At 36.6% G+C, this 24335-nt stretch overlaps 1 protein-coding gene across 7 annotated transcripts in view; it reads right to left on the bottom strand.

The window, feature by feature from the left end:
- LOC131046734 (uncharacterized) overlaps positions 1-24335 on the bottom strand; it is a 267983-nt gene that overhangs the window by 224281 nt on the left and 19367 nt on the right. For all 7 annotated transcript variants that reach the window (XM_057980518.2, XM_057980525.2, XM_057980524.2 and 4 more), the window contains one exon: positions 21792-21938. In XM_057980518.2, the coding sequence (XP_057836501.2) occupies positions 21792-21938 (147 nt within the window). The remainder of the gene's footprint in view (positions 1-21791; positions 21939-24335) is intronic.

Here is a 24335-nt window from a genome sequence, read left to right as displayed (position 1 = left end):
TGCCTTGTGGTAGCCCTAGAATACGTCTACTTCAATATCATGTTTAATCTGAATTTATATTTTTCTTTTTAATTTCTAAACTATCTTGCCTTGCAACTTTACACAAAATTTTAGTGTTCCTTGAGTGCGCTCCCCCCCTGAAAAACAGGAAGTTTTCAAGACGAGGGAACACCTGCAGAACATCTCTTTGCCACACCTCCATCTCCGCCACAAACCTCAGTCATTTCCGAAACGTTTCCACTGTTTTTGAAGGTCTGAGAGACATTTCCATGCAAGAGGAGACCATGGGAGGACGCTGGGACATCCCCATGACACCCAAACGTCCCTTGATAGGAAAGGAGACACCCAGGAGTTTCCCACAACAACTGACTAAAAATGTGTTGTTTTTTAAAACAAAAAAAACAAGAGTCGCTTCTACCTAATCAACCCTCACCCAAAACTCATAAAAGAGACATTTAATCTCATTTGCAACCACAAAGACTTGAAACTCAGCTTGAAACTTGTATCTCAGGAAGCAACAGTCGGACTAGAACTGGAAGTGGAGATTGAATCAACAAGCTTGGAACAGGAAGCTTCTTCGTTCCTGCAAGATAAAGTAGGCATTTGCCATTTTTTTGAAAAAATAAAAATTGTTCATTAATCAAGATCATTCAAGAATCAAGAATCAAATTGTTCGTTGCACAATGCAGCCATCAAAAACTTAGAAAACTTGGAAATCATCCTTTTCATTGTTGTTTGCTTGGATAATCAATTCAAATTCATTGTTCAATAGAATCAAAACTTCATTTTTTACTTTGTCTTCAATTTCTAATTCAAAATTGTTCAAAACAGCAGCATATAGATTTTCTAAGTTTTTTTTTTTAACATTGTTCTTTGTAGCATCATTATCACAATGAGCTCTTACAGCATGAGTGAGGCTGAGGTGGTTGAAGTAGAAATTCATAGTGAAAATAAATCATCTGATGAACCTAGCACAGGAGTGAGGGGTCAAGCTAGTCAAACTGAAACATGTTCTATTGGGAGTGGAAATTTTAGCTGCCCTTCTGAAATTCTCAAAAAATGAGCCAAGAGCCCCTTTGATCCAAAATCACCCTTAAAACAATTTGCATCTAAGTACCAGCAAAGTATAGGATAGTTGGGGGCACTAGAAAGTGGAAGTGCCACATGTGTAATCTTGAATGGTTTGGCAGCATTACTAGAACTAACGCTCGCTTCCTTCTTGTTCAAGGCAAAGGTGTAAAGTATGCGGAAAGTGTTGGTATTTTGGATGTGTTGCATTGGTTTTGTCATTGATGTCAACACTTGTCAACACCTATCAGCACTTGGAGATCTTTGGTTATGTTCACCGGCAGGTCATATTGTTCACCGGCACTAAGGATGATCTGTTATCATCTGGAGATTACTTGGTCATGTCAAAGACATTGTTTGGACACTTGGTTTTGGTGATTTGGTTATTGGTCTAATCGAGTTTGCATATTTGTTGTTACCAGCAAATAGGTCTAGGTTATGGACCGACAAGTGTTATCTATTCCAGATCAGCACGACAAGTTATGGAGATGATTTGTTATTATTGTAAATACATTGAGCCGACATGATGCATCGCATATTGATTCATTTGTAATTGATTTAATTGTAATATTCTTAATGAGCCGACCTACACATTTGGTCTTAAGTTTTGGTATATATGTAAGATCTCATTTATGAGATTATGTAGAAGATGTGGTAAAGGATTGTAATAAGGTATATGCGAATATAAGCAAAGCTATACACGCAGACATCATTTGAAGATTCAAGGAAGGTTTGGAGAAGGCAATCTGAGCTTAACCGGTACTGAATCCAGCATATGAAGATGCTATTCTGAGCAATACATTATTATTGGATTTAACCATCCAATAGTAGTCAGTGTGACTCCCATTTTGTGATTGAGCAGTGAGCTCTAGGCAGCTGGCCTTTCTGCATGTGCAAACCCCATTTGTACACACATACTATCTGCAGTGGTATCATCTGATTGTGGGTAAGGTTTCCCACCGTGGTTTTTCCCCTTACAGGGTTTCCACGTACAAATATCTATGTTATGTGTTGTGGATGTTATTTGTCTTTCTGTTTCATGCATTAAACTTTACCGGTACTGTTATTAACTATTAAATTGTCTACCGACATTAAGTTTGGTTTACCGGTATTATGCACTAAGTTTGGTTAAGTTATATTTGGGTTAAAATTAATAGACAACTTATTCAACACCGCCCCCCTCCCCTCTCAGTTGCCTCTTGGACCTAACAATTGGTATCAGAGCCTAGTCCTCTTTTTGCAGAAGTTTAACAGCTTGAGGAGATTATATGGCAACTAACTATTTCAAGAAGGACAGTCCGAAGGTTAATGGAACTAACTATGGTATACGGAAGATCAGAATGGAGACACATCTGAATTGCATTGGAAAAGACATATGGGATGTTACAAAGAATGGCTATGTTGGTCCTACTCAAAGTCAACCTAATCCACCAACCTTGGCTAAAGATTAGGAGAATGATTGCAAAGCAAGAGAAGCACTTTTCAGCGCATTGTCAAATCAGCAAATCATGGGATTATCAGACCGATCTACTACTAAAGCTATTTGGGACAAATTGGAAACACTGAATGAAGGTGATACAACAGTCAAAATTGCAAAACTGGAATGCTTCCGGGTCAGGTATGAAAATCTGAAAATGGAAGAAGATGAAAGGATTTCTGCTTTTATGGAAAGAGTAAATGAAATTGTTTTGGGTATACAATGTTGTGGAGGATCCTTAAGTGAAGATGAAATTGTTTCTAAAGTTTTAAGAGCATTGCCACCGGCATATAAAATGAAAGTAACTGCTATTTATGAATTGAGAACAATGCCTAATACATCAGTATCTAGAGATACTTTGGTTGGAAAACTTTCAGCTTTTGAACTTGAGGAATTTGGTCATGTTGCTACAATTAAGACAGATTTGGCTTTCAAAGCTTCATCATCTACAGCATCATCATCACCATCTGAAAAATTTGATTGGAAAGCACTTTATGCACGAGAACTTGAAGAAATCGAAAGAGAGAATGAAGAACTTGAAGAGCTTGAAGCACTATTTGCAAGGAAAATACCTAAAAGTCCAGTTGGAAGTAAGTATGAAGGTAAAGCACCATTTAAATGTTTTAACTGCAATAAAATTGGTCATATGGCATCTAGGTGTCCTGATAGACATGCAAGATTGAAAGAAGAAGCTAAAAGAACATATAAGCCTAACCCTAAATATCAGAGATACAGATTTAAGAAAAACAGAGACGAATCATGTTATTATGCTGATGAAGGAGTAACTAATGATTCTGATGAGGAACCGGCAGACAATGGATGGGCTTTTGTTGCAATAACAGAAGATCAACCGGCACCTACTGTTCAACCGGTAGAGCAGGCCCTCGCAGCTAAAATTGAAGATAAAGATGAATGGATCATTGATCCGGATGTTCACATCACATGACTGGTGACAAGAGTAAATTCTTAACCTTTCAAGAATACAATGGAGGTCTAGTAAGATTTGGGGATGATAAAGCTTGTTTGATCAGAGGAAAAGGCACTATATGTTTTGATGGTAAGCACAATACTGATAATGTTTACTATGTTGAAGGTTTGAAGCATAATCTTTTGAGTGTTGGTCAATTAGTTGAAAAAGGATTTCAATTACAATTCAAGAATGGTAAATGCAAAATCATGAACAGAACTGGTTTGGAAATTGCAACCAGTAATCAAACTAGAGGTAATATCTTTCATTTGAATAACAATGGGAAAGAATGTTTGATTGCACATATTGATGAAAGTTGGTTATGGCATAAGAGACTTTGTCATGTAAATTTTGATTGCATTGTGAAAATCAGTACAACTAAGGCAGTAAGGGATTTACCTAAGATTGTTAAACCTCACAATCCGGTATGTAAGGAATGTCAATTTGGAAAGCAAGCTAGAACAACTTTTAAGAGTATTCCAGAGAAATCTAACAATGTTCTTGACTTAATTCATATTGATTTATGTGGTTCAACAAGAACTAGAAGTTTACAAGGAGATAGATATTTTATGCTAATCATTGATGACTATTCTAGAATGTGTTGGGTTACTTTTCTCAAAGAAAAATCAGAAGCTTTTGGGAAATTCAAACTATTCAAAATGAAGGTAGAGAATGAGACCGGTAAGAAAATCAAATGTTTGAGATCAGATCAAGGAGGTGAATTCACATCTAAGGAATTTAATACATTCTGTGAAGTGAATGGAATCAGAAGACAGTTATCAGCACCTCGGACACCCCATCAAAATGGAGTTGTGGAAAGGAAGAACAGAACTATCTTGGATGCAGCTAGAAGCATGATATCAGAAGCAAACCTACCTCATGTATATTGGAGAGAAGCAGTCAATACAGCAGTTTATATATTCAACAGAGTTCACATCAAAGGTGAAACCGGTAAGACCCCTCATGAACTATGGTTTGGTAATACTCCTACTCTTAAATATTTCAGAATATTTGGAAGCAAATGCTATATTAAGAGAGATGATTATATTGGAAAATTTGATCCTAGAAGTGATGAAGGAATATTTCTTGGTTATTCATCTAAGAGCAAGGCATATAGATGTTTTAACAAGAGATTGCAGAAAATCATTGAGAGTGCAAATGTGAAGATTGATGAACAGTTTAGAGGTAATTCAAGGTCTATGGACTCTGAACCGGCAGTTGAGATAATCACAAATGAACCTACAATGAGTACACCGGTACAAAATATTGATCCAGTCACACCGGCATTATCTGAGAATTCCACAGTGACTAAAGAACAGCAACAAGTGAATGCACCCAGGTATGTAAGATTGAATCACTCTGAAAGTCAGATCATTGGGAATAAGTATCAAGGAGTTATGACTAGAGGAAGACTGGCAAATAAAGAGGTATGTCTAATTTCTCAAATTGAACCAGCAACTATTATTGAGGCATGTGAAGATAAACATTGGATTAAGGCTATGGAAGATGAATTAGAACAAATTGAAAAGAATAACAAATGGACATTGGTTCCCCGGCCTAAAAATAAAAATGTAATTGGAACTAAGTGGATATTCAGAAATAAACTTAATGAAGATGGTAAGATAATCAGAAACAAAGCAAGATTAGTGTGTAAGCCTGTAAGGGATATTCACAGAAAGAGGGAATTGATTACAATGAAACCTTTGCACCGGTAGCTAGAATTGAGGCAGTCAGATTATTCTTAGCTTTTGCAGCACACAAGAACTATAAAGTATATCAAATGGATGTTAAATGTGCATTTTTGAATGGTGATCTTGAAGAGGAAGTTTACATTGAACGACCTGGTGGATTTTCTTTGACAGATGACAAAGATATGGTTTGCAGGTTAAGGAAAGCTTTATATGGATTGAAGCAAGCTCCTAGAGCTTGGTATGCTAGATTAGACAAATATCTTTTAAGCTTGGTTACACTAAAGGTAATGCTGAAAGCAACTTATATTACAAAGTGACTAATGATGACATCATGGTTATTGAAGTTTTTGTTGCTAATATCATTTTTGGAAGAGAAGATGGATTGTGCAAAGACTTTTCTAATAAGATGCAGGAAGAATTTGAAATGTCTATGATTGGGGAGATTAAATTCTTTTTAGGATTGCAGATTTCACAGACTGATAAAGGTATATTCATAAATCAATCAAAGTACTTGAAAGAATTACTTAAGAAATTTGGCATGGAAAACTCTAAACCGGTAAGTACACCTATGACTACAACTGACAAACTATCATTGAAGGATGAATCAGAACCTGTTAATCCAACATGATATAAATCTATGGTAGGAGGTTTACTGTATTTGACACAAACAAGACCTGATATTATGAATGCAGTATGTATTGTTTCAAGATTTCAGAGTAATCCTAAAGAAAATCATGAATCAGCAGTAAAAAGGATTTTCTGGTATCTACAAGGCACAACAAATCTTGGTTTATGGTATCCTAAAGATGAAAATTTTGATTTATGTGCATACACAGATGCAAATTGGGCAGGAGATGTAGATGACAGAAAAAGCACCACCGGCAGAGCATTTTTTCTTGGTAGCAAACTAATTTCATGGTTGAGCAAGAAACAAAGTTCTACATCACTATCAACAGCAGAATCAGAATATGTTGCAGCAGCAACTAATTGTACACAGGTATTATGGATTAAGCAAATGTTGAAGGACATAAAAATAAAATGCAAAGAACCTATAATCATTTACTGTGATAATATGGCAGCAATTAATATATCAAAGAATCCGGTATTTCACTCTAAAACTAAACAAGTTTCTATCAAATTCAATTTTCTGAAAGAGAATGTTGAAGCAAAAGAAGTGAAATTGGTTTATGTGAATACTAAAGAGCAGATTCAAGATATTTTTACTAAGTCTTTGCCTAAGGAAACTTTTGAATATCTAAGAGAACAGCTTGGGATTATACCCCCACCGATAGAGACTTAGGCAGTTGATGATTGTAATCAAACCGACAGAATTAATAGAGAAATCTTTTTTCCGGTTTTGATGAGGAGAGCTACTTCTCAGGGGGAGTAGTTGGATAAATTGATAAGTTGGTATTTTGTAATAAATGTTTGAATCTGGTTTTTGTATTGCTTTGGCATTTGATATCAAAGGGGGAGAGATATCTATGGAAAAACACATTATCTTTTAGGGAGATTATTCATTGGGGGAAAGATTGTTACTCTGTATTTGTATTTTGATTTCTAGATAATGATCTCTTTGGGAGATTGTTGGTTTTTGGTTTTTGGCATTTCTGCTTTAGCACTTACATGGTTTTTCCATCCATCTTGTGTTGCCATCAATGCCAAAGGGGGAGATTGTTGGTATTTTGGATGTGTTGCATTGGTTTTGTCATTGATGTCAACACTTGTCAACACCTACCAACACTTGGAGATCTTTGGTTATGTTCACCGGCATGTTCAATGACTTATGCACAATCACCGGTATCTGGTTCACCGGCAGGTCATATTGTTCACCGGCACTAAGGATGATCTGTTATCATCTAGAGATTACTTGGTCATGTCAAAGACATTGTTTGGACACTTGGTTTTGGTGATTTGGTTATTGGTCTAATCGAATTTGCATATTTGCTGTTACCGGCAATGATGCATCGCATATTGATTCATTTGTAATTGATTTAATTGTGATATTCTTAATGAGCCAACCTACACATTTGGTTTTAGGTTTTGGTATAAATGTAAGATCTCATTTATGAGATTATGTAGAAGATGTGGTAAAGGATTGCAATAAGGTATATGCGAATATAAGCAGAGCTATACACGCAAACATCATTTGAAGATTCAAGGAAGGTTTGGAGAAGGCAATCTGATTTTAACCGATACTGAATCTAGCATATGAAGATGCTATTCTGAGCAGTACATTATCATTGGATTTAACCATTCAATAGTAGTCAGTGTGACTCCCATTTTGTGATTGAACAGTGAGCTCTAGGCAACTGGCATTTTTGCATGTGCAGACCCCATTTGTACACACATACTATCTGCAGTAGTATCATCTGATTGTGGGTAAGGTTTCCCACCGTGGTTTTTCCCCTTATAGGGTTTCCACGTACAAATATTTGCGTTATGTGTTGTGGATGTTATTTGTCTTTCTGTTTCATGCATTAAACTTACCGGTACTGTTATTAACTGTTAAACTGTCTACCAGCATTAAGTTTGGTTTACCAGTATTATGCACTAAGTTTGGTTAAGTTGTATTTGGAAAATTAATTGACAACTGATTCACCCCCCCTCTCAGTTGCCTCCGGGTCCTAATAGAAAGGTCGAAAAGAACTTGAAGTATAGGGCTGAAATATTAAAATTATGGGATTGCAATGAAGATGAAGTACCTGTATCATGTACTTTGCCACATAGAAGCAGGGATGATCAGATTTCTACAGTTTCTACTTCTACTTTGCAAACTCAAAGGCCACCAATTCCATTTGATTCAAGGGCAATAGAGGCTAGGGGAAAATGTAAGATGACTAGTCCAAATTCACAACCATTGGCAGATTTATTTAATGTGCAAGCAAAGGATAAGGCAAATAATAAGAGCGGGATCATCATATGGGCCACTTGGTAAGACTAAATTGAGGACAACAATCTTGGTTCAAAACTATTCCAAGATTATTATTTTGATGGAGAAGATGAAGAGAACTTGGGTCACAATTGGTTGCAACATAATCATGGATGGGTGGACGGACATCAGGCATCGTCCACTCATCAATATCATGGTTACACTTACATCTACAGCAGGCCCTTATTTCCTTAGGGCTATTGATTGTTCAAGGCATAGCAAGGATGGTCATTTTCAGTTCCAGATCCTCAAGGATGCTATAGAGGAGGTTGGGCCACAAAATGTGGTGCCGATAGTGACAGATGTGGCCCACGTGTGTAGAGCACCAAGAAAGATGATTGAGGCAGCCTATAGACATATTTGGACTCCTTGTGTAAAATCTGTTGGATCAAAACAATTGTAAGTGATGCTAGAGATGCGTAGATGTTTATCTACTAACACCACACTTCACATGCACTCTTTAGGACCTTCTCCAAGAAGGAATTCGTAAAACCTATAGAGACTCAATATGCATCATACTTTGTTCTCTTGGAGAGGATGCTTTAGTCGCAAGAGGCATTGTAACTAATGGTTATGATAGCAAAATGGAACAAGTGGCCTGAGTCAAAGACACAATAGAGGTTGAGGGTGAGGTGGTGAAGAATGATGTCTTTTGGGGTGATGCAAAATATATTGTCTCCATCATTGCTCCAGTCTTCACAATTATTAGAATTGGGGATTCTAATGCACCTTCCCTTGGAGAGGTGTATGAGTGCATTGATTCTATGCTTAGCCAAATGAAGGTTGTTGTGTGAGAGGACCCTACATTGCAATTCTACGCTAAGCATATTCAGCTGATCATTCATCGTAGATGGGAGAAGCTCAATAATAATGTGACAATACAAATTTGAAACTAGTTGGAATATTATGTGCATCATTGGAGATCAAGTCCAAAATCTTCTTACATGAATTTTATTGATATGTAGTCCATAACAGACGTCAAATTATTGATCAACTTCTAAAATTAGCAATTTCATAATAAGTTTTCCTCATTTAATAAGTCAGACAAAAACTCCAACAAATAAGGTCTGGCATAGAAGACTAGGCCACCTGAATTATAGAGCTTTGTCATCTATGGGAAACCTTGTCACAGGTTTACCTAAGTTGCAGCAATATCACTCAGAGGCATGCAAGGGATGTGCCCTAGGTAAAAATATCAAGGGTGCCTTCCATAATAGTACTAGGAAAACAAGCAAAGTATTAGAGTTAATTCATTTTGATGTATGTGGACCTCTGTCCACTCCCTCTCTAGGAGTATGTTTGTATTATGTAATATTTGTTGATGACTACTCTAGGAAAACTTGGATCTACTTTCTGAAGTGTAAAGAATCAGAAGAGATCCTTAGTAGGTTTAAAGAGTTTAAATCACTGACAGAGAACTACTCAAGTAATAAAATCAAAACCCTAAGGACTGATAATTCGGGGGAATACACATCAGAATTATTTAGAGATTTTTGTAAAAACTCAAGGATTAAGAGGGAGCTAACAATACCTTGTAATCCTCAACAAAATGGGGTAGCTGAGAGGAAAAATAGGACAATTGTAGAAGCTGCCAAAGCCATGATTCTTGATCAGAATCTAAATATCAATCTTTGGGCAGAAGCAACTAACACTGATGTGTCTATCCAAAACAGATGTCCTCACTCACATCTTGAAGATAAAACTCCTAAGGAAGTATTTACCAAACTAAATCCAAATATCAACCACCTTAGGATATTTGGGTGTCCTGTCTATATACATGTACCTAAAGAGAAAAGACTAAAACTAGAACCTTCTGGAAAAAGGGGAATACTTGTAGGATATAGCAAAACATCCAAAGCCTATAGAATATATATACATGGTCAGAGAAATATTGAACTTAGTAGAGATGTAATATTTGAAGAAGACTTAGCCTTCAAAAGAGCCCTAAGTACAATAGAGCTTGAAATCTATATCCCCACTCCTAAAGAAGACCCCACTCCTGAGCTTCAGAGGGAGAATCTTGAGGAAACCATAGGTGAAACTTCAAACTCACCTAGAGAAAATCTCAAGAAAAGACCTCTATGGGCCACCAAGACTGCAGTAGAAGCTCAGAAGTTTGCTGCTCCTTCAGGAACCTTCAGGGAAAGCAAAAGACCAAATAAATTCACTAGCTATGTTGCTCTTATGAATGATCTCTCTAAATTTGAACCAAACAATGTATCAGATGCACTGAAACATCAAGTATGGAAGGATGCCATGTCTAAAGAGTATCAATCCATTATGAAAAATGATGTTTGGGAGATTGTTCCTAGGCCAACCAAAAAATCTGTGGTTTCATCTAAATGGTTATTCAAAATCAAACATGTTGCAGACGGTAGTATTGAGAAACACAAGGCCAGATTTGTAGCCAGAGGATTCTCACAAAGGGAGGGAATAGACTATGAAGAAACCTTTGCACCCGTTGCCAGGTATACATCAATGAGAGCTATATTAGCATTGCAGCAACAAAACGATGGAAGGTACACCAAATGGATGTTAAGACAGCATTTCTAAATTGTGAGATCTCAGAAGAAGTCTACCTAGAGCAACCTGAAGGGTTTGAAATTCATGATGCAGAGTCTCATGTGTGCAGACTCAAGAAAGCTCTCTATGGGCTTAAACAGGCCCCAAGGGCCTAGTATGAAAGAATTGACACCTATCTCTCAGGACTAGGCTTCTATAAAAATGATGCAGATCCTAATCTCTACTACAAAAGAAATAAAGATGATATGCTAATGTTGATTTTATATGTTGATGACTTATTAATCACAGGAAATGATCATCTTATAGATCAATGCAAGAATGATCTATCCAAAGAATTTGATATGAAGGACTTAGGACCCCTTCATTACTTCCTAGGATTGGAAGTATGGCAGAATTCTGACAATATTATACTAAACCAAGGAAAGTATACCTTGGACATTTTGAAGAGATTCGGAATGCATAACTGCAGACCTATGACGTCTCCCATCGAAACAAATTTACATAAACTTAGGGAAGCAGCAGCAGAGTCACAATCCACTGATCCTACACTCTACAGACAAATGATTGGGTCCCTGATGTATCTGGTGAATACAAGGCCAGATATCTGTTATGCTGTCAATGCCTTAAGTCAGTTTATGTGTGAGCCTAAGGAAATTCACTTGATTGCAGTGAAACACATTATGAGATACTTACAAGGTACTCTAAACCTTGGTCTAAAATATGAGAAAGTCAATCTAGACCTACACGGATTTACAGACTCAGATTGGGCTGGGAGTGTGACTGACAGGAAAAGCACTTCAGAGTGTTGCTTCAGTTTACGATCAGCCATGATATCTTGGATCAGCAGAAAACAGTCTTCTGTAGCTCAGAGTTCCACCGAGGCCGAGTACATTGCAGCTTCCATGGCTGCTCGAGAAGCAGTATGGCTTAGGAAGTTGCTTGTGGGACTATTTGGTGAACCCATGAAACCCACTATCATCCATTGTGACAACCAGAGCTGCATAAAGCTTTTTATAAATCCAGTATTTCATGACAGATCCAAGCATATTGAGATTCCATACCATTATGTGCGAGACATGGTAGACAAAAATGTGATCAAATTGGAATATGTTAGCACAGGAGATCAGACTGCAGATATTCTGACCAAACCACTTTCCAAAGTGAAGGTTGATCACTTCAGAAAAGGTTTAGGTATGATAGAAAGGTAATCTGCTTTGTAAATAAGATGTTTAATGTGTAAACTTCTTTTGTCATGTTGGGACATTCTGGGTTTCACCCCCTGTGTTCATATCTAAGAGGTGACGATCTCTCAGATTATGAACACTTGTATGTAGACATCATAAGGTAACGATCTTATGATTCTCTAAACCAGTTATCATGATTGGATTTCTAGTATGGCATGGATGTACCATGATGGTGTTGTGATAAAATATTTGTATAAGATGTTTGTGCACATATCACAACCTCGATAAGATGAGAATCTAACCATCCTCATATGTTTATCCTTAGTATTGCGTGTTTAGGCAATACTGATATCACGTGTTTAGGTGATATCCTGTCATAATGAAATGATAAATCCTCTATATCACAAGATTAGGTGACACTCTATGTCACATGCTTAGAGTGATGTTTTATGTTTGTATATTATGTTCTGATGATAATTCATATCATATGTATAGATTATATATATTATTAGAGACTGACATTATGTTAAAAGAAATGTGATGCAGGTTACTTTATCTATCTTCCAAAGCTAAAAGGGAGTGTTAATGCATTAGTAGCTTATGCAAGATACGTCTCTCCTAACCTATCAATCTCTCTTGTTCTGTTTTGATTATGCTTTCCGAACTGAATATGTTTATCTAATTATAATATTGACATTGATAAAGATGCGTTAGATCGACGACTTGCTTAACAAAGTTAAGCGTCGATCTAATGCTATCGGGCTAGTAACCCGATAGCACATTAATGTCGATCCATAAATGGATTGGCATTAATATGCTATTGAGGTATTAACCCAGTAGCACATATATAATGCTATTAGTTATCGATCTATTAACATTTGCTTTGACACCGATTCATTCGGGTGTGGTTATATCGATCGGTTAACATTTGCCTTGACACCGATTCATTCGAGTGTGGTTATATCAATCAGTTAACATTTGCCTTGACACCGATTCATTATCGGGTGTGTTTATCAATCTGTTATCATTTAGTAATGGCACCGATTAAGTTATCATAAACACCAAATGAATTAGTAGACAGTCACGACCAAGTGACATCTTGGTCGGACATGTCTAAAAGACATGTCCGATCAAGGTGCCACTTGATTCGTGATTGCTTTACTATATATACGACATTCAAAAGAAAAGGAATGACATTGAAATCGATACATGTTCTTCCTTCAGACCTGCAGAAAAGAAAGATGATAATATTATTGTCATAATAATAATACCAAAATCAGAAATATACTATCTAGCATATAACTTGTTTATTAAATTGGAAATTGCAATAACTTTTACAATGGCTGCCTATGCATTGAACCTGAAGAGATACGTGCAAAGGCCCAGCAGAGTTACACCTATAAAGGATGCTAAGGTGAGAGAAGGATTCATGAAATCAATTGACAAAATGTATGTTCCTACAGAGGCTAGCCAGATTCCTACTAAGTGGACAAAATTTGCCACTTTTGGGGGATATTCAAAGGCAGCCAAGATAGATCTAGAGATTATGTCACGGAAGGACCCCAAATTTATTAGAATATTTAATTATATTTTAGTCACCTATATTTAGTTCCTTGTTTAATGGTCATTTAGCTTATTAGTTAATTAGCTTTTAAGCTTTATTTAGCATTTAGCTTTTTCTTTTTAATTAATTAGCTTTTAAGCTTAATTTAGCTTTTAGCTCTTTAATCTTTTACTTTAACGTTATGTTCTAATTATAGAACTTCGTCTTGTAACCTCTATATATACGTGTGTATATCGTTCAATGTAATCATTCGATTATTGAATCATTCATTCAATTTATTTTTCATGGTATCAAAGCATGGAAATTAAAAATTTCGAAAAATTTTTGTTATTAAAATTTTTCGAAGTTTTTATTGAAGAGATTTTTTTTTAAAACTGTTTTTTTTTAAAAGCAGATTTTTTTCTCTTCCTAGGCAATTTTTTTTTTGCAGGTTGAAAATTTTCCTAGAGTTTCTGCAATTTTCGACTAGGGTTTTGACGCTTCTGTTCAAGTCGAAATTTTATTTTGGTTGCAGATTTTTGGTGGGTTTTTCGAGAGCTCAACTGGGTCGTCATCAGATTTTTTGGGTGCATCGTTTTTCGTGCCTCGATTTTTGAGCCATCAGATCTGCATTCTGTTTTCAGATTCGTGGTGTGTTTTTCGAGAGCTTTTTTGGGTTGGTCTCAGATTTTTTTTGGTGCCTTGATTTTCGTGCCTCGATTTTTGTGCCAGCAAATTTGCCTTGGAATTTAAAAACAATTCACAATTTCTGCTATTTCTGTGGACATTGGGATTTTTGCTGTTTTTTTGGCACCATTTATGCTGTTTTAAGTGTGCAGCAAATTTTAATTTTTGGGTTTCTTCCAAACCTCGAAATTCGTGCCAGAATTCTCCTATAGGGTTTTAGTTTTTTTCAGCAGTTGTTTCTATTCTGATTTTTTTTAAATCAAATTCTTCTGTCTCTTGCTTTCACTTAGTTGACCTCGATCAACCTCGATTTCCGTGATGGCATCATTAACCAACATCATGTTGGAACACAATCAGAAGTTCAACGGCCGCAACTACAACACCTGGAAACAGCGTATGCTTACCGTCTTTGAGTATCGTTGCCTTGATCAGCTTGTTTTGGGCAAGGAATCTCGTCCTACAACAGCAGGTGATGATCAAGACAAACATGATGTGAAGAATCAAGAGGCTGTCATGCTTATCAAACTCTCTGTCACAGATGATCAACTCCCACAGGTGCCTTCAGGTAAAACAGCAAAAGAGATCTGGGATCTTTTGAAGGATCTTCATGAAACGTCCGACAAGAGCCGAGCTTTCTTTCTGATCAGTTAGAAGCTTTAGGCCGAACCATGGTGGAAGAGGATATGGTAGTGATCACGCTAAAAAGCCTTCCCAGATCCTACGAGCATTTCATTGATACGCTCAATATCTCCTCTACTAGTGTTGATTTGAAGTTCCCTGATCTTTGCAACAAGCTGCTCCAACAGGATCGATGGAAGCAGCAATTTGGATGCAGCACTAGTTCATCCATTGAATAGGCTTTCACAGCCTCAGCTTCGCATAAGTACAAGGGTAAAGCTCCATCCTTCCAGCAGAAAGGACAAGGTCAAGGTCAACCTCAGCAGTCTTCCAAAAAGAAGAGCTTACAGTGTTCCTACTGTCATATATATGGCCATTTGGTGAAGGATTGGCGGAAATTGATAGCATCCCAACAATCCAAACAGGGAGGGTCCAAGCAGAAAGCCAATTCTGCCACGCATCCTGATCAAAAGGAATCTGCCTTCTATGCGTTCATGGCCCAAACCTCCTCTGATGATGTCCAATCATCAGCCTGGTACATTGACTCTGGAGCCTCTCGACATTTCACACATCGTCGGGATTAGTTTACAGAGTACATGCCTTTCACTGATTCAGTGATATTTGGTGGAGGTGAAGAGTATACTGTTGTCGGCAAGGGCAATGTTCAGATTTCATCTGGTGGGAAGGATTTAATATTCCTCAATGTATACTTTGTACCTGGTATGAAGCTCAATCTACTGTCAGTCAGTCAAATTATGCGGCATTCACCACAGCTGGATGTCGTCTTCGGGTTGCACAAGTGTAGCATTGTTGACAGGGAGACTCGCACTACAGTTGTAGTTGGTATTGAGGATCATGGTCTTTATAGACTTGTTGATTCTACTGGTTCTCAGGAGCTCACCATGGCAGCTAGGAGTACTTCCATCAGCACTCTTTGGCATCAGCAATGTGGGCATCTCAATGTCCACTATCTCTCTCAGTTGGTTCGAGAGGATCTGGTTGTAGGATTACCTGAGATTCAAACTCAGAATCATGGAGTTTGCGGAGCGTGTCAAGCTGGAAAGCAGCATAGGACTCCATTTTCAGATGGAGACGCTTGGAGAGCATCCAAGGTCTTGCAACTCGTTCATGCAGACATCTGTGGTCCCATGAACACTCCATCAGTCACTGGATGCAGGTATTTTCTATTATTTTGTTGATGATTTCAGCAGACGCATGTGGGTTTATTTTCTTAAGCAAAAATCAGAGGTGTTCACCATGTTTCAAACGTTTAAGGCCTTAGTGGAAAAAGAGTCTAGCTGTCAGATAGTCACTCTTCGGTCCGACAATGGAGGGGAATTTTGTTCTATAGCGTTCACCAACTTTTGTGCATCACATGGCATTAAGCATCAGCTTACCACACCTTACACCCCACAGCAGAACGGTGTTGTTGAGCGCAGGAACCGTACAGTCACTGAGATGGCTCGGTCTATGTTGGAGCATAGAAATGTTCCAAAACACTTTTGGGCGGAAGCGGTCTTCACTGCAGTCTACCTTCTGAACCGGTCTCCCACAAAGGCCGTTAAGAAGATGACTCCGGAGGAAGCTTGGTCTGGCAGGAAGCCCACAATCAGTCATTTGAAAGTTTTTGGCTCTACAGCTTATGTTTGGATTCCAGATGCCACACGCACCAAACTGGATCCAAAGAGTCAGAAATTGATGTTCATCGGCTACAGTGACAACCACAAGGCATATCGGCTGGTTGATATAGACACTAATCACCTCATATTCAGTCGAGATGTAGTATTTGATGAAGAAAGAGGGCCTTTTCAGCCTTCCTCTCCTGATTTGAGCACTGAGGATCACCCTCCACAGGCTGTAAGTATGGGTGTTCGTCTTCCCTTAGCTCCATTTGATGGGAGGGATTTAGTTGACTCTAAAGTTGTGGGGTCTCCCAGGCATGACATTGCATCCCCTGACTTTCCTCAAGATCTTCTCGATCCACATCCAGAGGAGCTTGCTCCAGATATTCCAAGCACTCTTCATCCTGCAGCAGATGTTGGTACTTCTACTCTCCGGCCTAAGTGGTGGGCCAAGACCATTGGTGATCTTCATGATGATGAGCTCATTGATGGTAGATCCGTTAGAGGTAAGAGCCAACAACACAGTTAATTTTGCTCTTATGGCCAACATTCACAGTATTTATGAGCCTCAAACATATACAGAGGCTAAAGGTGTACCTGAATGGGAAAAGGCTATGGCAGCGGAGCAACATAGTCTTCTGAAAAACAACACTTGGGTATTGTCTGATCTTCCTCCAGGAAAGAAGCCCATTGGCTGCAAATGGGTGTTTAAAGTCAAGTATAAAGCTGATGGAAGTCTTGATAAGTACAAGGCTCGGTTGGTGGCAAAAGGGTTTTCACAGAAGGAGGGCATCAACTATGAGGAGACATTTGCTCCCACAGCCAAGATGAGTACCATTAGGCTTGTCCTTGCTCTCTCAGCTCAATTTGGATGGAAAGTCCATCAAATGGACGTCAAGAGTGCCTTTCTCAATGGTGATTTGCAGGAAGAAGTCTACATGACGCAGCCTCCAGGTTTCAAGGTTGCCAGTAAGGAGCACAAGGTATGTAGACTAGTCAAAGCACTCTATGGCCTCAAACAGGCTCCTCGTGCATGGTACATCAAAATTGATAAGTACTTGATTGATCAAGGCTTTCAAAGGAGTCCTTCAGATCCCAATTTGTATGTCAAACATACTAGTGATGATATTCTATTTCTAGTAGTCTATGTTGATGATCTCATCATTACTGGCAATGCAGCACATCTGATCATGCAGGTCAAACAGAATTTGTGTCAGCATTTTGATATGACAGATTTGGGACTTCTCCATTATTGTCTTGGTGTAGAGGTTTGGCAGACTGATAGCCACATATTCATTTCTCAGTCAAAGTATGCCAAGAGCCTACTAGATAAGTTTCGAATGCAAGATTGTAAACTTGCATCTACACCTATGGAGATAGGGCTCAAATTATCAGCCAAATCAGATTCACCTGTAGTGGATGAGTCTTTATTCAGGAAACTAATGGGCAGCCTCATCTATCTCACCGCCACTAGACCTGACATCAGTTATGCTGTGAGCTATATTTCTCGCTTCATGTCAGCCCCAAAAGTTGAACATTGGGTTGCAGCGAAGCGTGTGCTTCGATATGTGAAGGGCACTCCTGATTTTGGCATTCTGTACAGCAGAAGCAAAGATCCTAGGCTGGTTGGTTTTACAGACTCAGATTGGGCAGGTTGTGTTGATGACAAAAAGTCGACTTCTGGGTATGTTTTCAGCTTGGGTACAGGTGCAATCACATGGACCAGCAAGAAGCAACAGGCAATAGCTCTTTCCTCGACCGAAGCAGAGTATCGGGGAACTATTAAGGCAGCATGTGAGGCAATTTGGCTACGTAGGATGCTTGCAGACATGCAAATGTCTCAACCAGGACCTACTCCCTTGTTTTGTGATAATCAAGGGGTCCTAAAATTAGCCAAAAGTCCAGTCTTCCATGAGCGGACAAAGCATGTGGAGCTTCATTGTCATTTCATCCGCCAGCATGTTGAAGATGGATCAGTGATACTGCAGTACATTTGATGAAAGTATTGTCATTGATGTCAAAAAAGGACGGGTCCAGAATATTAATAATACATTTCCAAAATATCTTATCATCAGCAAATATAAACAATGTACTATGGAGCTATAAAAAATGAGAAAAGTCAGCAGGGACAATAGCCTAGAAAAGTTTGTGGAAAGAGCCACAAGTTATAATCAACAATTCATTATCAGAGATTACAGCAGCAAGTTGAGATGGTTATATTGATTGCCACATAACTTAATACCATAAACCGGTATATTGGCAAACGGAGGCAGTTAGGCATTTCCAGATTTAAGACATCAAGCAATAAGATAATTTTGGGGGAGTTAAAAGAAAAGCTTTCAGGATGTAAGATTATGGTAATTTGAAGGCAATGCATACAGACTATATTTGTCAATGAAGACAATTTTCTACAGTGACTCAGATGAAAAAAAAAAATATTAAACAAAGTATGAAACAATGATTGTTATGAACAGTGATTCTTATACACAGTCGATTCTCAGAAAAGGGTGAATTAAGATGAGAAGAGAAATGGGATTTGATCATACACTAATATGTCTAAGATCTGGGCAGCGATGTTAATTAGAGAGTCAAACAAAGTCAAAAAGAAAAGGAGAGACAAGTCAGCAAGGATGATTGTCACGTAACTTACCAAGGATTAGTAAGAGGTGCAATTAAATGTTAAAATTAATAAACATTATTATGGGGCCCACCTCCTTATGAAAGAATTCCCCACTACAAGACAAGATTTGTGTGGCCCACCTCCTTATGCTAGAAGTCCCACCAAAAGACAAAAGCCTTCCTACGTAGAAGGATAATGAGGAGTAACATGATTAAATCAGCAGTCATAGAAAACAAATAAGTAATTAAAAGACAAAGTTACGACAAAATCATGGTGGCAGCGATTAAGAATAATTTGTTAAAAAACACGAAGTGTAAAAGATAAGAGATGTGATTTATACAAAGGTGGCGGCAGTTTGTACTTTGTACACATCAACGATTTGTTTAATAAATTAAAGAGATGTGATTATTTAAAGACAGAGTTTATGAAGTCGATTAGAATATGATTCGTCTAATAAAAGTCAAATACAAATATTAACGAATCTGATTAATATATGATAAAAGGTGCAATAAGAGTTGTCCATGTTAAAACGGCTTCTAAGAGAAGTGACTCTGCATTGTGAAAGTCACGTCTAGTGAAAAGTTATAGTTAAAATCAAGGGACACATTCCTTTGTGAAAGGGCATAACAAAAGATATATATGCCATATTAAATCAGTGTTGAAAATAGGTAGCGTAGAAGAAGATTATGCCAATAAAATATACACAGATCTGAGAGTTGTTTTATGTGTTGAGAATTGTGTTAGGTGTGAGGTGTATGAAACGGAGCACGGTGTGTGAAAAATAAAAGACCTTTATGTACGTGTGGTACGTGTGGAATATAATGCAGAATCTGTAAAAAGAAGAATCTGTGAGTGTAATGTGTGGAATGTGAAGAATAAAATAAAAGAATATATCTGAAGAGAAAGTGCTGTGTGTAGAGGTGCTGTGCAAAATATAATCAGATTTTCATAGAGTGGGTTGGTGCTCACAAAACAGAATTTGGAGAGTTGGTGCTTCCAATGGGTTGGTGCTCACAAAACAAAAATTTGGGGAGTTGGTGCTTCTAGTGGGTTGGTGCTCACAAAACAAAAATTTGGGGAGTTGGTGCTTCTAGTGGGTTGGTGCTCAAAAAACAAAATTAGGGGGTTGGTGCTTCCAGTGGGTTGGTGCTCACAAACAATTGTAAAAGAAGAATTACATATATATATATATATAACATCATTTTAGTGGCTTTCTCCCGCATTGGGTTTCCACTCAAAATTATTGTGTTCATGTGCATAACTATTTTTCAGTGATTGATTCTATCATATAAAATATTGAATTGGCAAAAAGTTTCATTATACTGATTCACCCCCCCTCTCATTATAACTGTGTGCTCTTCAACATTCCTACAGAAGATCAAACTGCAGATATCCTCACCAAGTCCTTGAGCCCGGCAAAGTTTCTCAAATTTAGAGGGCAGCTTGGTGTGATAGATAGCATGACCATTAAGGGAGGGTATTAGAATATTTAATTATATTTTAGTCACCTATATTTAGTTCCTTGTTTAATGGTCATTTAGCTTTTTAGTTAATTAGCTTTTAAGCTTTATTCAGCATTTAGCTTTTTCTTTTTAATTAATTAGCTTTTAAACTTAATTTAGTTTTTAGCTCTTTAATCTTTTACTTTAACGTTATGTTCTAATTATAGAACATCGTCTTGTAACCTCTATATATACGTGTGTATATCGTTCAATGTAATCATCCGATTATTGAATCATTCATTCAATTTATTTTTCAAAATTGTGGTGGACTATGCATGGACTTAGATCTTTGACAACTACTCTATCTATTTGTTTGTTGTCTTAGGTTTCTAGTTCTTTTGCTGCTGAGAGGAACTGGTCTACTTACAGTTTCATTCACTCCGTTGAGAGGAACAGAGTTCCTTCTAGGAGGGCATAGAAGCTTGTGGTGGTACATAGTGTGTTGCGTCTCATTGACAGCAACACATCTACGTACAAACAGAGTCCAATAGCTAAATGGCATGTAGAGCTTAAAGAGTCAGCACAAATTGATGATGATGTCACACAGACAAGGCTGGTTGGTATTGGTATGGATGAGCTTGAGCATGTGGGGCCCAGCAGTTCGAATAATGAGGACATTGAGAAGTTTGGCAAGGAGCTTGGGGATGATTAGACTCTACTTCTAGAGTCTAGACTTCTAGTATTTACTATTTAGTATTTTCTTTTAAGGTTTGAACTTTGAACATTTTGGAATCTTGCTAGCTTGATTAGTTGATTGTGATTTTGATGAACATTAAATCATGATTATGAAATAAAAAAATTTGAAATTCTTGTTCCAATGTCTATATTTGTCATTTGAATACTAATTATACTGTTATTATGTTATACAATGTTATCCTTTTAAAACTAGTTTTTCAAATACTATATGTTTTATGTCAGCACTGATCCCTTGCCACCACTCGCCCCCCCTCTCCCCACCATTCCCAAACTTAGGCCCCAAGTACCCCCTTCCCCAAGATGCGTCCCCCCATCTCCATGTCCCCAACCTCAGTGGAACAAGAGTGATCAATGGAGATGCCCTTGCCTTCAAATTTCAAAATGGGAAGGTAGATATTTAGTAAAAATGCTGGCTTGTATCCTAGAAATGGAAAGATGAAGAAAACGCATTTTAATTCGTAAAACTTGGCAAGACAATATAACAAAATTTAGCTACTCAAGGACTTGGCAAAAATGCATATAATATTCTAAATTATTCAATTATGTAGGATATTGTCACCAACATCTCTAATAAAAATATCACCATTAAAGTCAAAAACACAAAAGTTTTTTTAACAGAGCAAAACAAACACAAGTTTTAGTAAATAGTTTTAGTAAATACTTGATCAGGTGATGAGTTTGTTGGCTGCATACTTGAATGCACAGAAGACAAGTAACGAATCAAGCCAGCAAGGATATCCATTAGTTTTCCTTTATCCTGAAAGAAACTTCCAGTTTTTCCTAATATATCTACATAATACTGCAAAACCTGCATGTAAAATTAAAAAGGCTGTTATCATACCTTATAGCAAGTTAGAAACTATCAAATAATCAAGATTGTGAAATAAAAAGCTACCTCAAAGTGGCAAATCAATAAGTAAATTTGCAATCTATAACACTAAAATATATATATAACAGATAAACCCCAGTATAGGAAAATAGAATGCTAAGATTTAACATTCTACAACAGAATGCATCAAGACTGATTGCGCTAAGCAAGAAGTTCAAACATCATTAATCACAAACATGTTGCCAATCAGGTCAGGAATCTTTTTTTACATCGTGCAAATATAAGAATGGAATTTTAAAAAAGAAGCCTTACAGCACAAAATTAATTATGAAATAGTCAATTGTGAAGTTCATTACAAATGGTGTTCAGTTAAATCTCACAGTTAGTTGCAAAAGCCAAGCCTTCGCAGAGTGATTTGGAAGTAGAAAATTAGACAAGATAAAGACAAACTTAGCATACAACATATTGATCAGGAGCTTATTTAGGCCTTTTCCTGGTGCCACAGACCCTGGTTCTTTGTTATTTCTCAAAAATTGAAACGAGTGAACAAAATCACCGGCAAAAACAATTTGTAAATTTTAGTCATCAATCAAATATAGTTAATGAATATCAACAGTGCAATTAACCAAATTGTACAGGTTATGAAGTTGAACATCACAATATGACAGACATTGCAGTTCAGACATACCAAATACCTCAAAAAGAACTTGTTTTTACAGCTGCCTACCCATAAAATTAACCAGGTCTTACAGCTGCCTACAAATAAAATTAACCAGGTCAAAATAGACCTATTATGTTTGATTATTTGGAAACAAGATAGCACCATAGACTAAATAGTGTTTTAAAATAAATAAAAAACGCCTCTTATGTATCAAAAAAATAGAATTTTATAATGTTTGTATTTATAAAAAATGATACTAAATGTTGTGTGTAAATTCTACAGGTTGTAAGTTCTTGTCATGTCCCCTCCTTGATCGTTATATATATCCTGAATAAAGCAATTATTATTATTAATTAATATAATAATTACCAATGAATGATTATTTGAAATTTATTAAATATTATTATTTAATTAATATACATTTATTAATATTTATTACTAATAATATCCTTGAAATATTCAAATAAAATAATAATAATAAAATAATAAATTAATATTATATTACAAACATAATTTATATTATAAATAATAAACATAATTTACATATAAGGAAGACAGTGATAATGGTTATCAGCAATATTGCCGACTTCATACCATTAATATATATGCAGCAATAAAGTAGTGTTTATTACTAGACACTAACAAGATCTGACTCAATAAATACAATGAGCAGAGATCAAAGAATAATTATAGTTACTTTAGAACAGCAACTAAACATTGTTTAGACGCAGACCCATGCATATAGTATGGCCAGCGATTGCGATTAATAAATAAAATAAAGATAATGATGGCAGCATAAATGCAACGATTTGCATATTCATGTTAAGGCCGTGCTAATACAAAAAACAACAAAGACAGCGATTAGTTTAAAGAGGGGTTATAAACTAAAAGTGATGTCCTTTGAAAGGGTTGTCACTCTTCAAAGAGATGCCTCTCTTCATGGAGGCTTAAGGATATAAAAAGAGATCAAGTGGAGAGGAATAAACGGGGGGATATAGAGTATCTGGCAGCCATCGATCAGATCAGATCAGAATTGTTATTAAGTTGCAGACGGTAACATCCTTGTTATTGGTGGTATGTATGAGGATGTGTTTAATAAGTATGCTTAATATATGAAGCCCAATAATGTTTTTACGCAGAATTTAATAATAATATTAACATAGACTGCAATATGTATTATAGTAATACATAATTTCATGACAGTGGCAGATCTGGTCTGCCTTTACCAGCCACTAAATATATTAATAACTAATAATGTTTTAAGCAGCGGTAGTATTAATAATAATAGGTAATTAACAAATACATAAATAATTGGTAATATTATTTAATTCAATTATTTATTTATGTATATATATTCAAATTGGAATAAGGATAATAGATTTATATATGATAATGATGTTAGCAAGTCTAAAATATGAGCTTCTGGATTTGATTGTGTGAGCTTTTTTGATGCACACAATCAAATCTAGAAGCTCATATTTTAGACATACTAATGGATTGTGGAAATCTACTGATATTGTTGTTAGCAAGGTTTATATTCGCTTAATATATATACATATATACTTGAAAAAATATCAATAAGATTATATTAATATACTTGTAAATTAAAACAAATTATAAATATCTATGTTATTATGAATATAATGAATAAATTACTTTGATTATTTATATATGTGTGTCTTATCTCGTAATCAATCAAAGGAAGGAATGGAGGA

Source organism: Cryptomeria japonica, chromosome 3, assembly GCF_030272615.1.
Source record: "Cryptomeria japonica chromosome 3, Sugi_1.0, whole genome shotgun sequence".
In the NCBI taxonomy this organism is placed as follows: Eukaryota; Viridiplantae; Streptophyta; class Pinopsida; order Cupressales; family Cupressaceae; genus Cryptomeria; species Cryptomeria japonica.
Note: the sequence above shows the minus strand (reverse complement) of the source record. Positions and strands in the feature narration are given on the sequence as shown.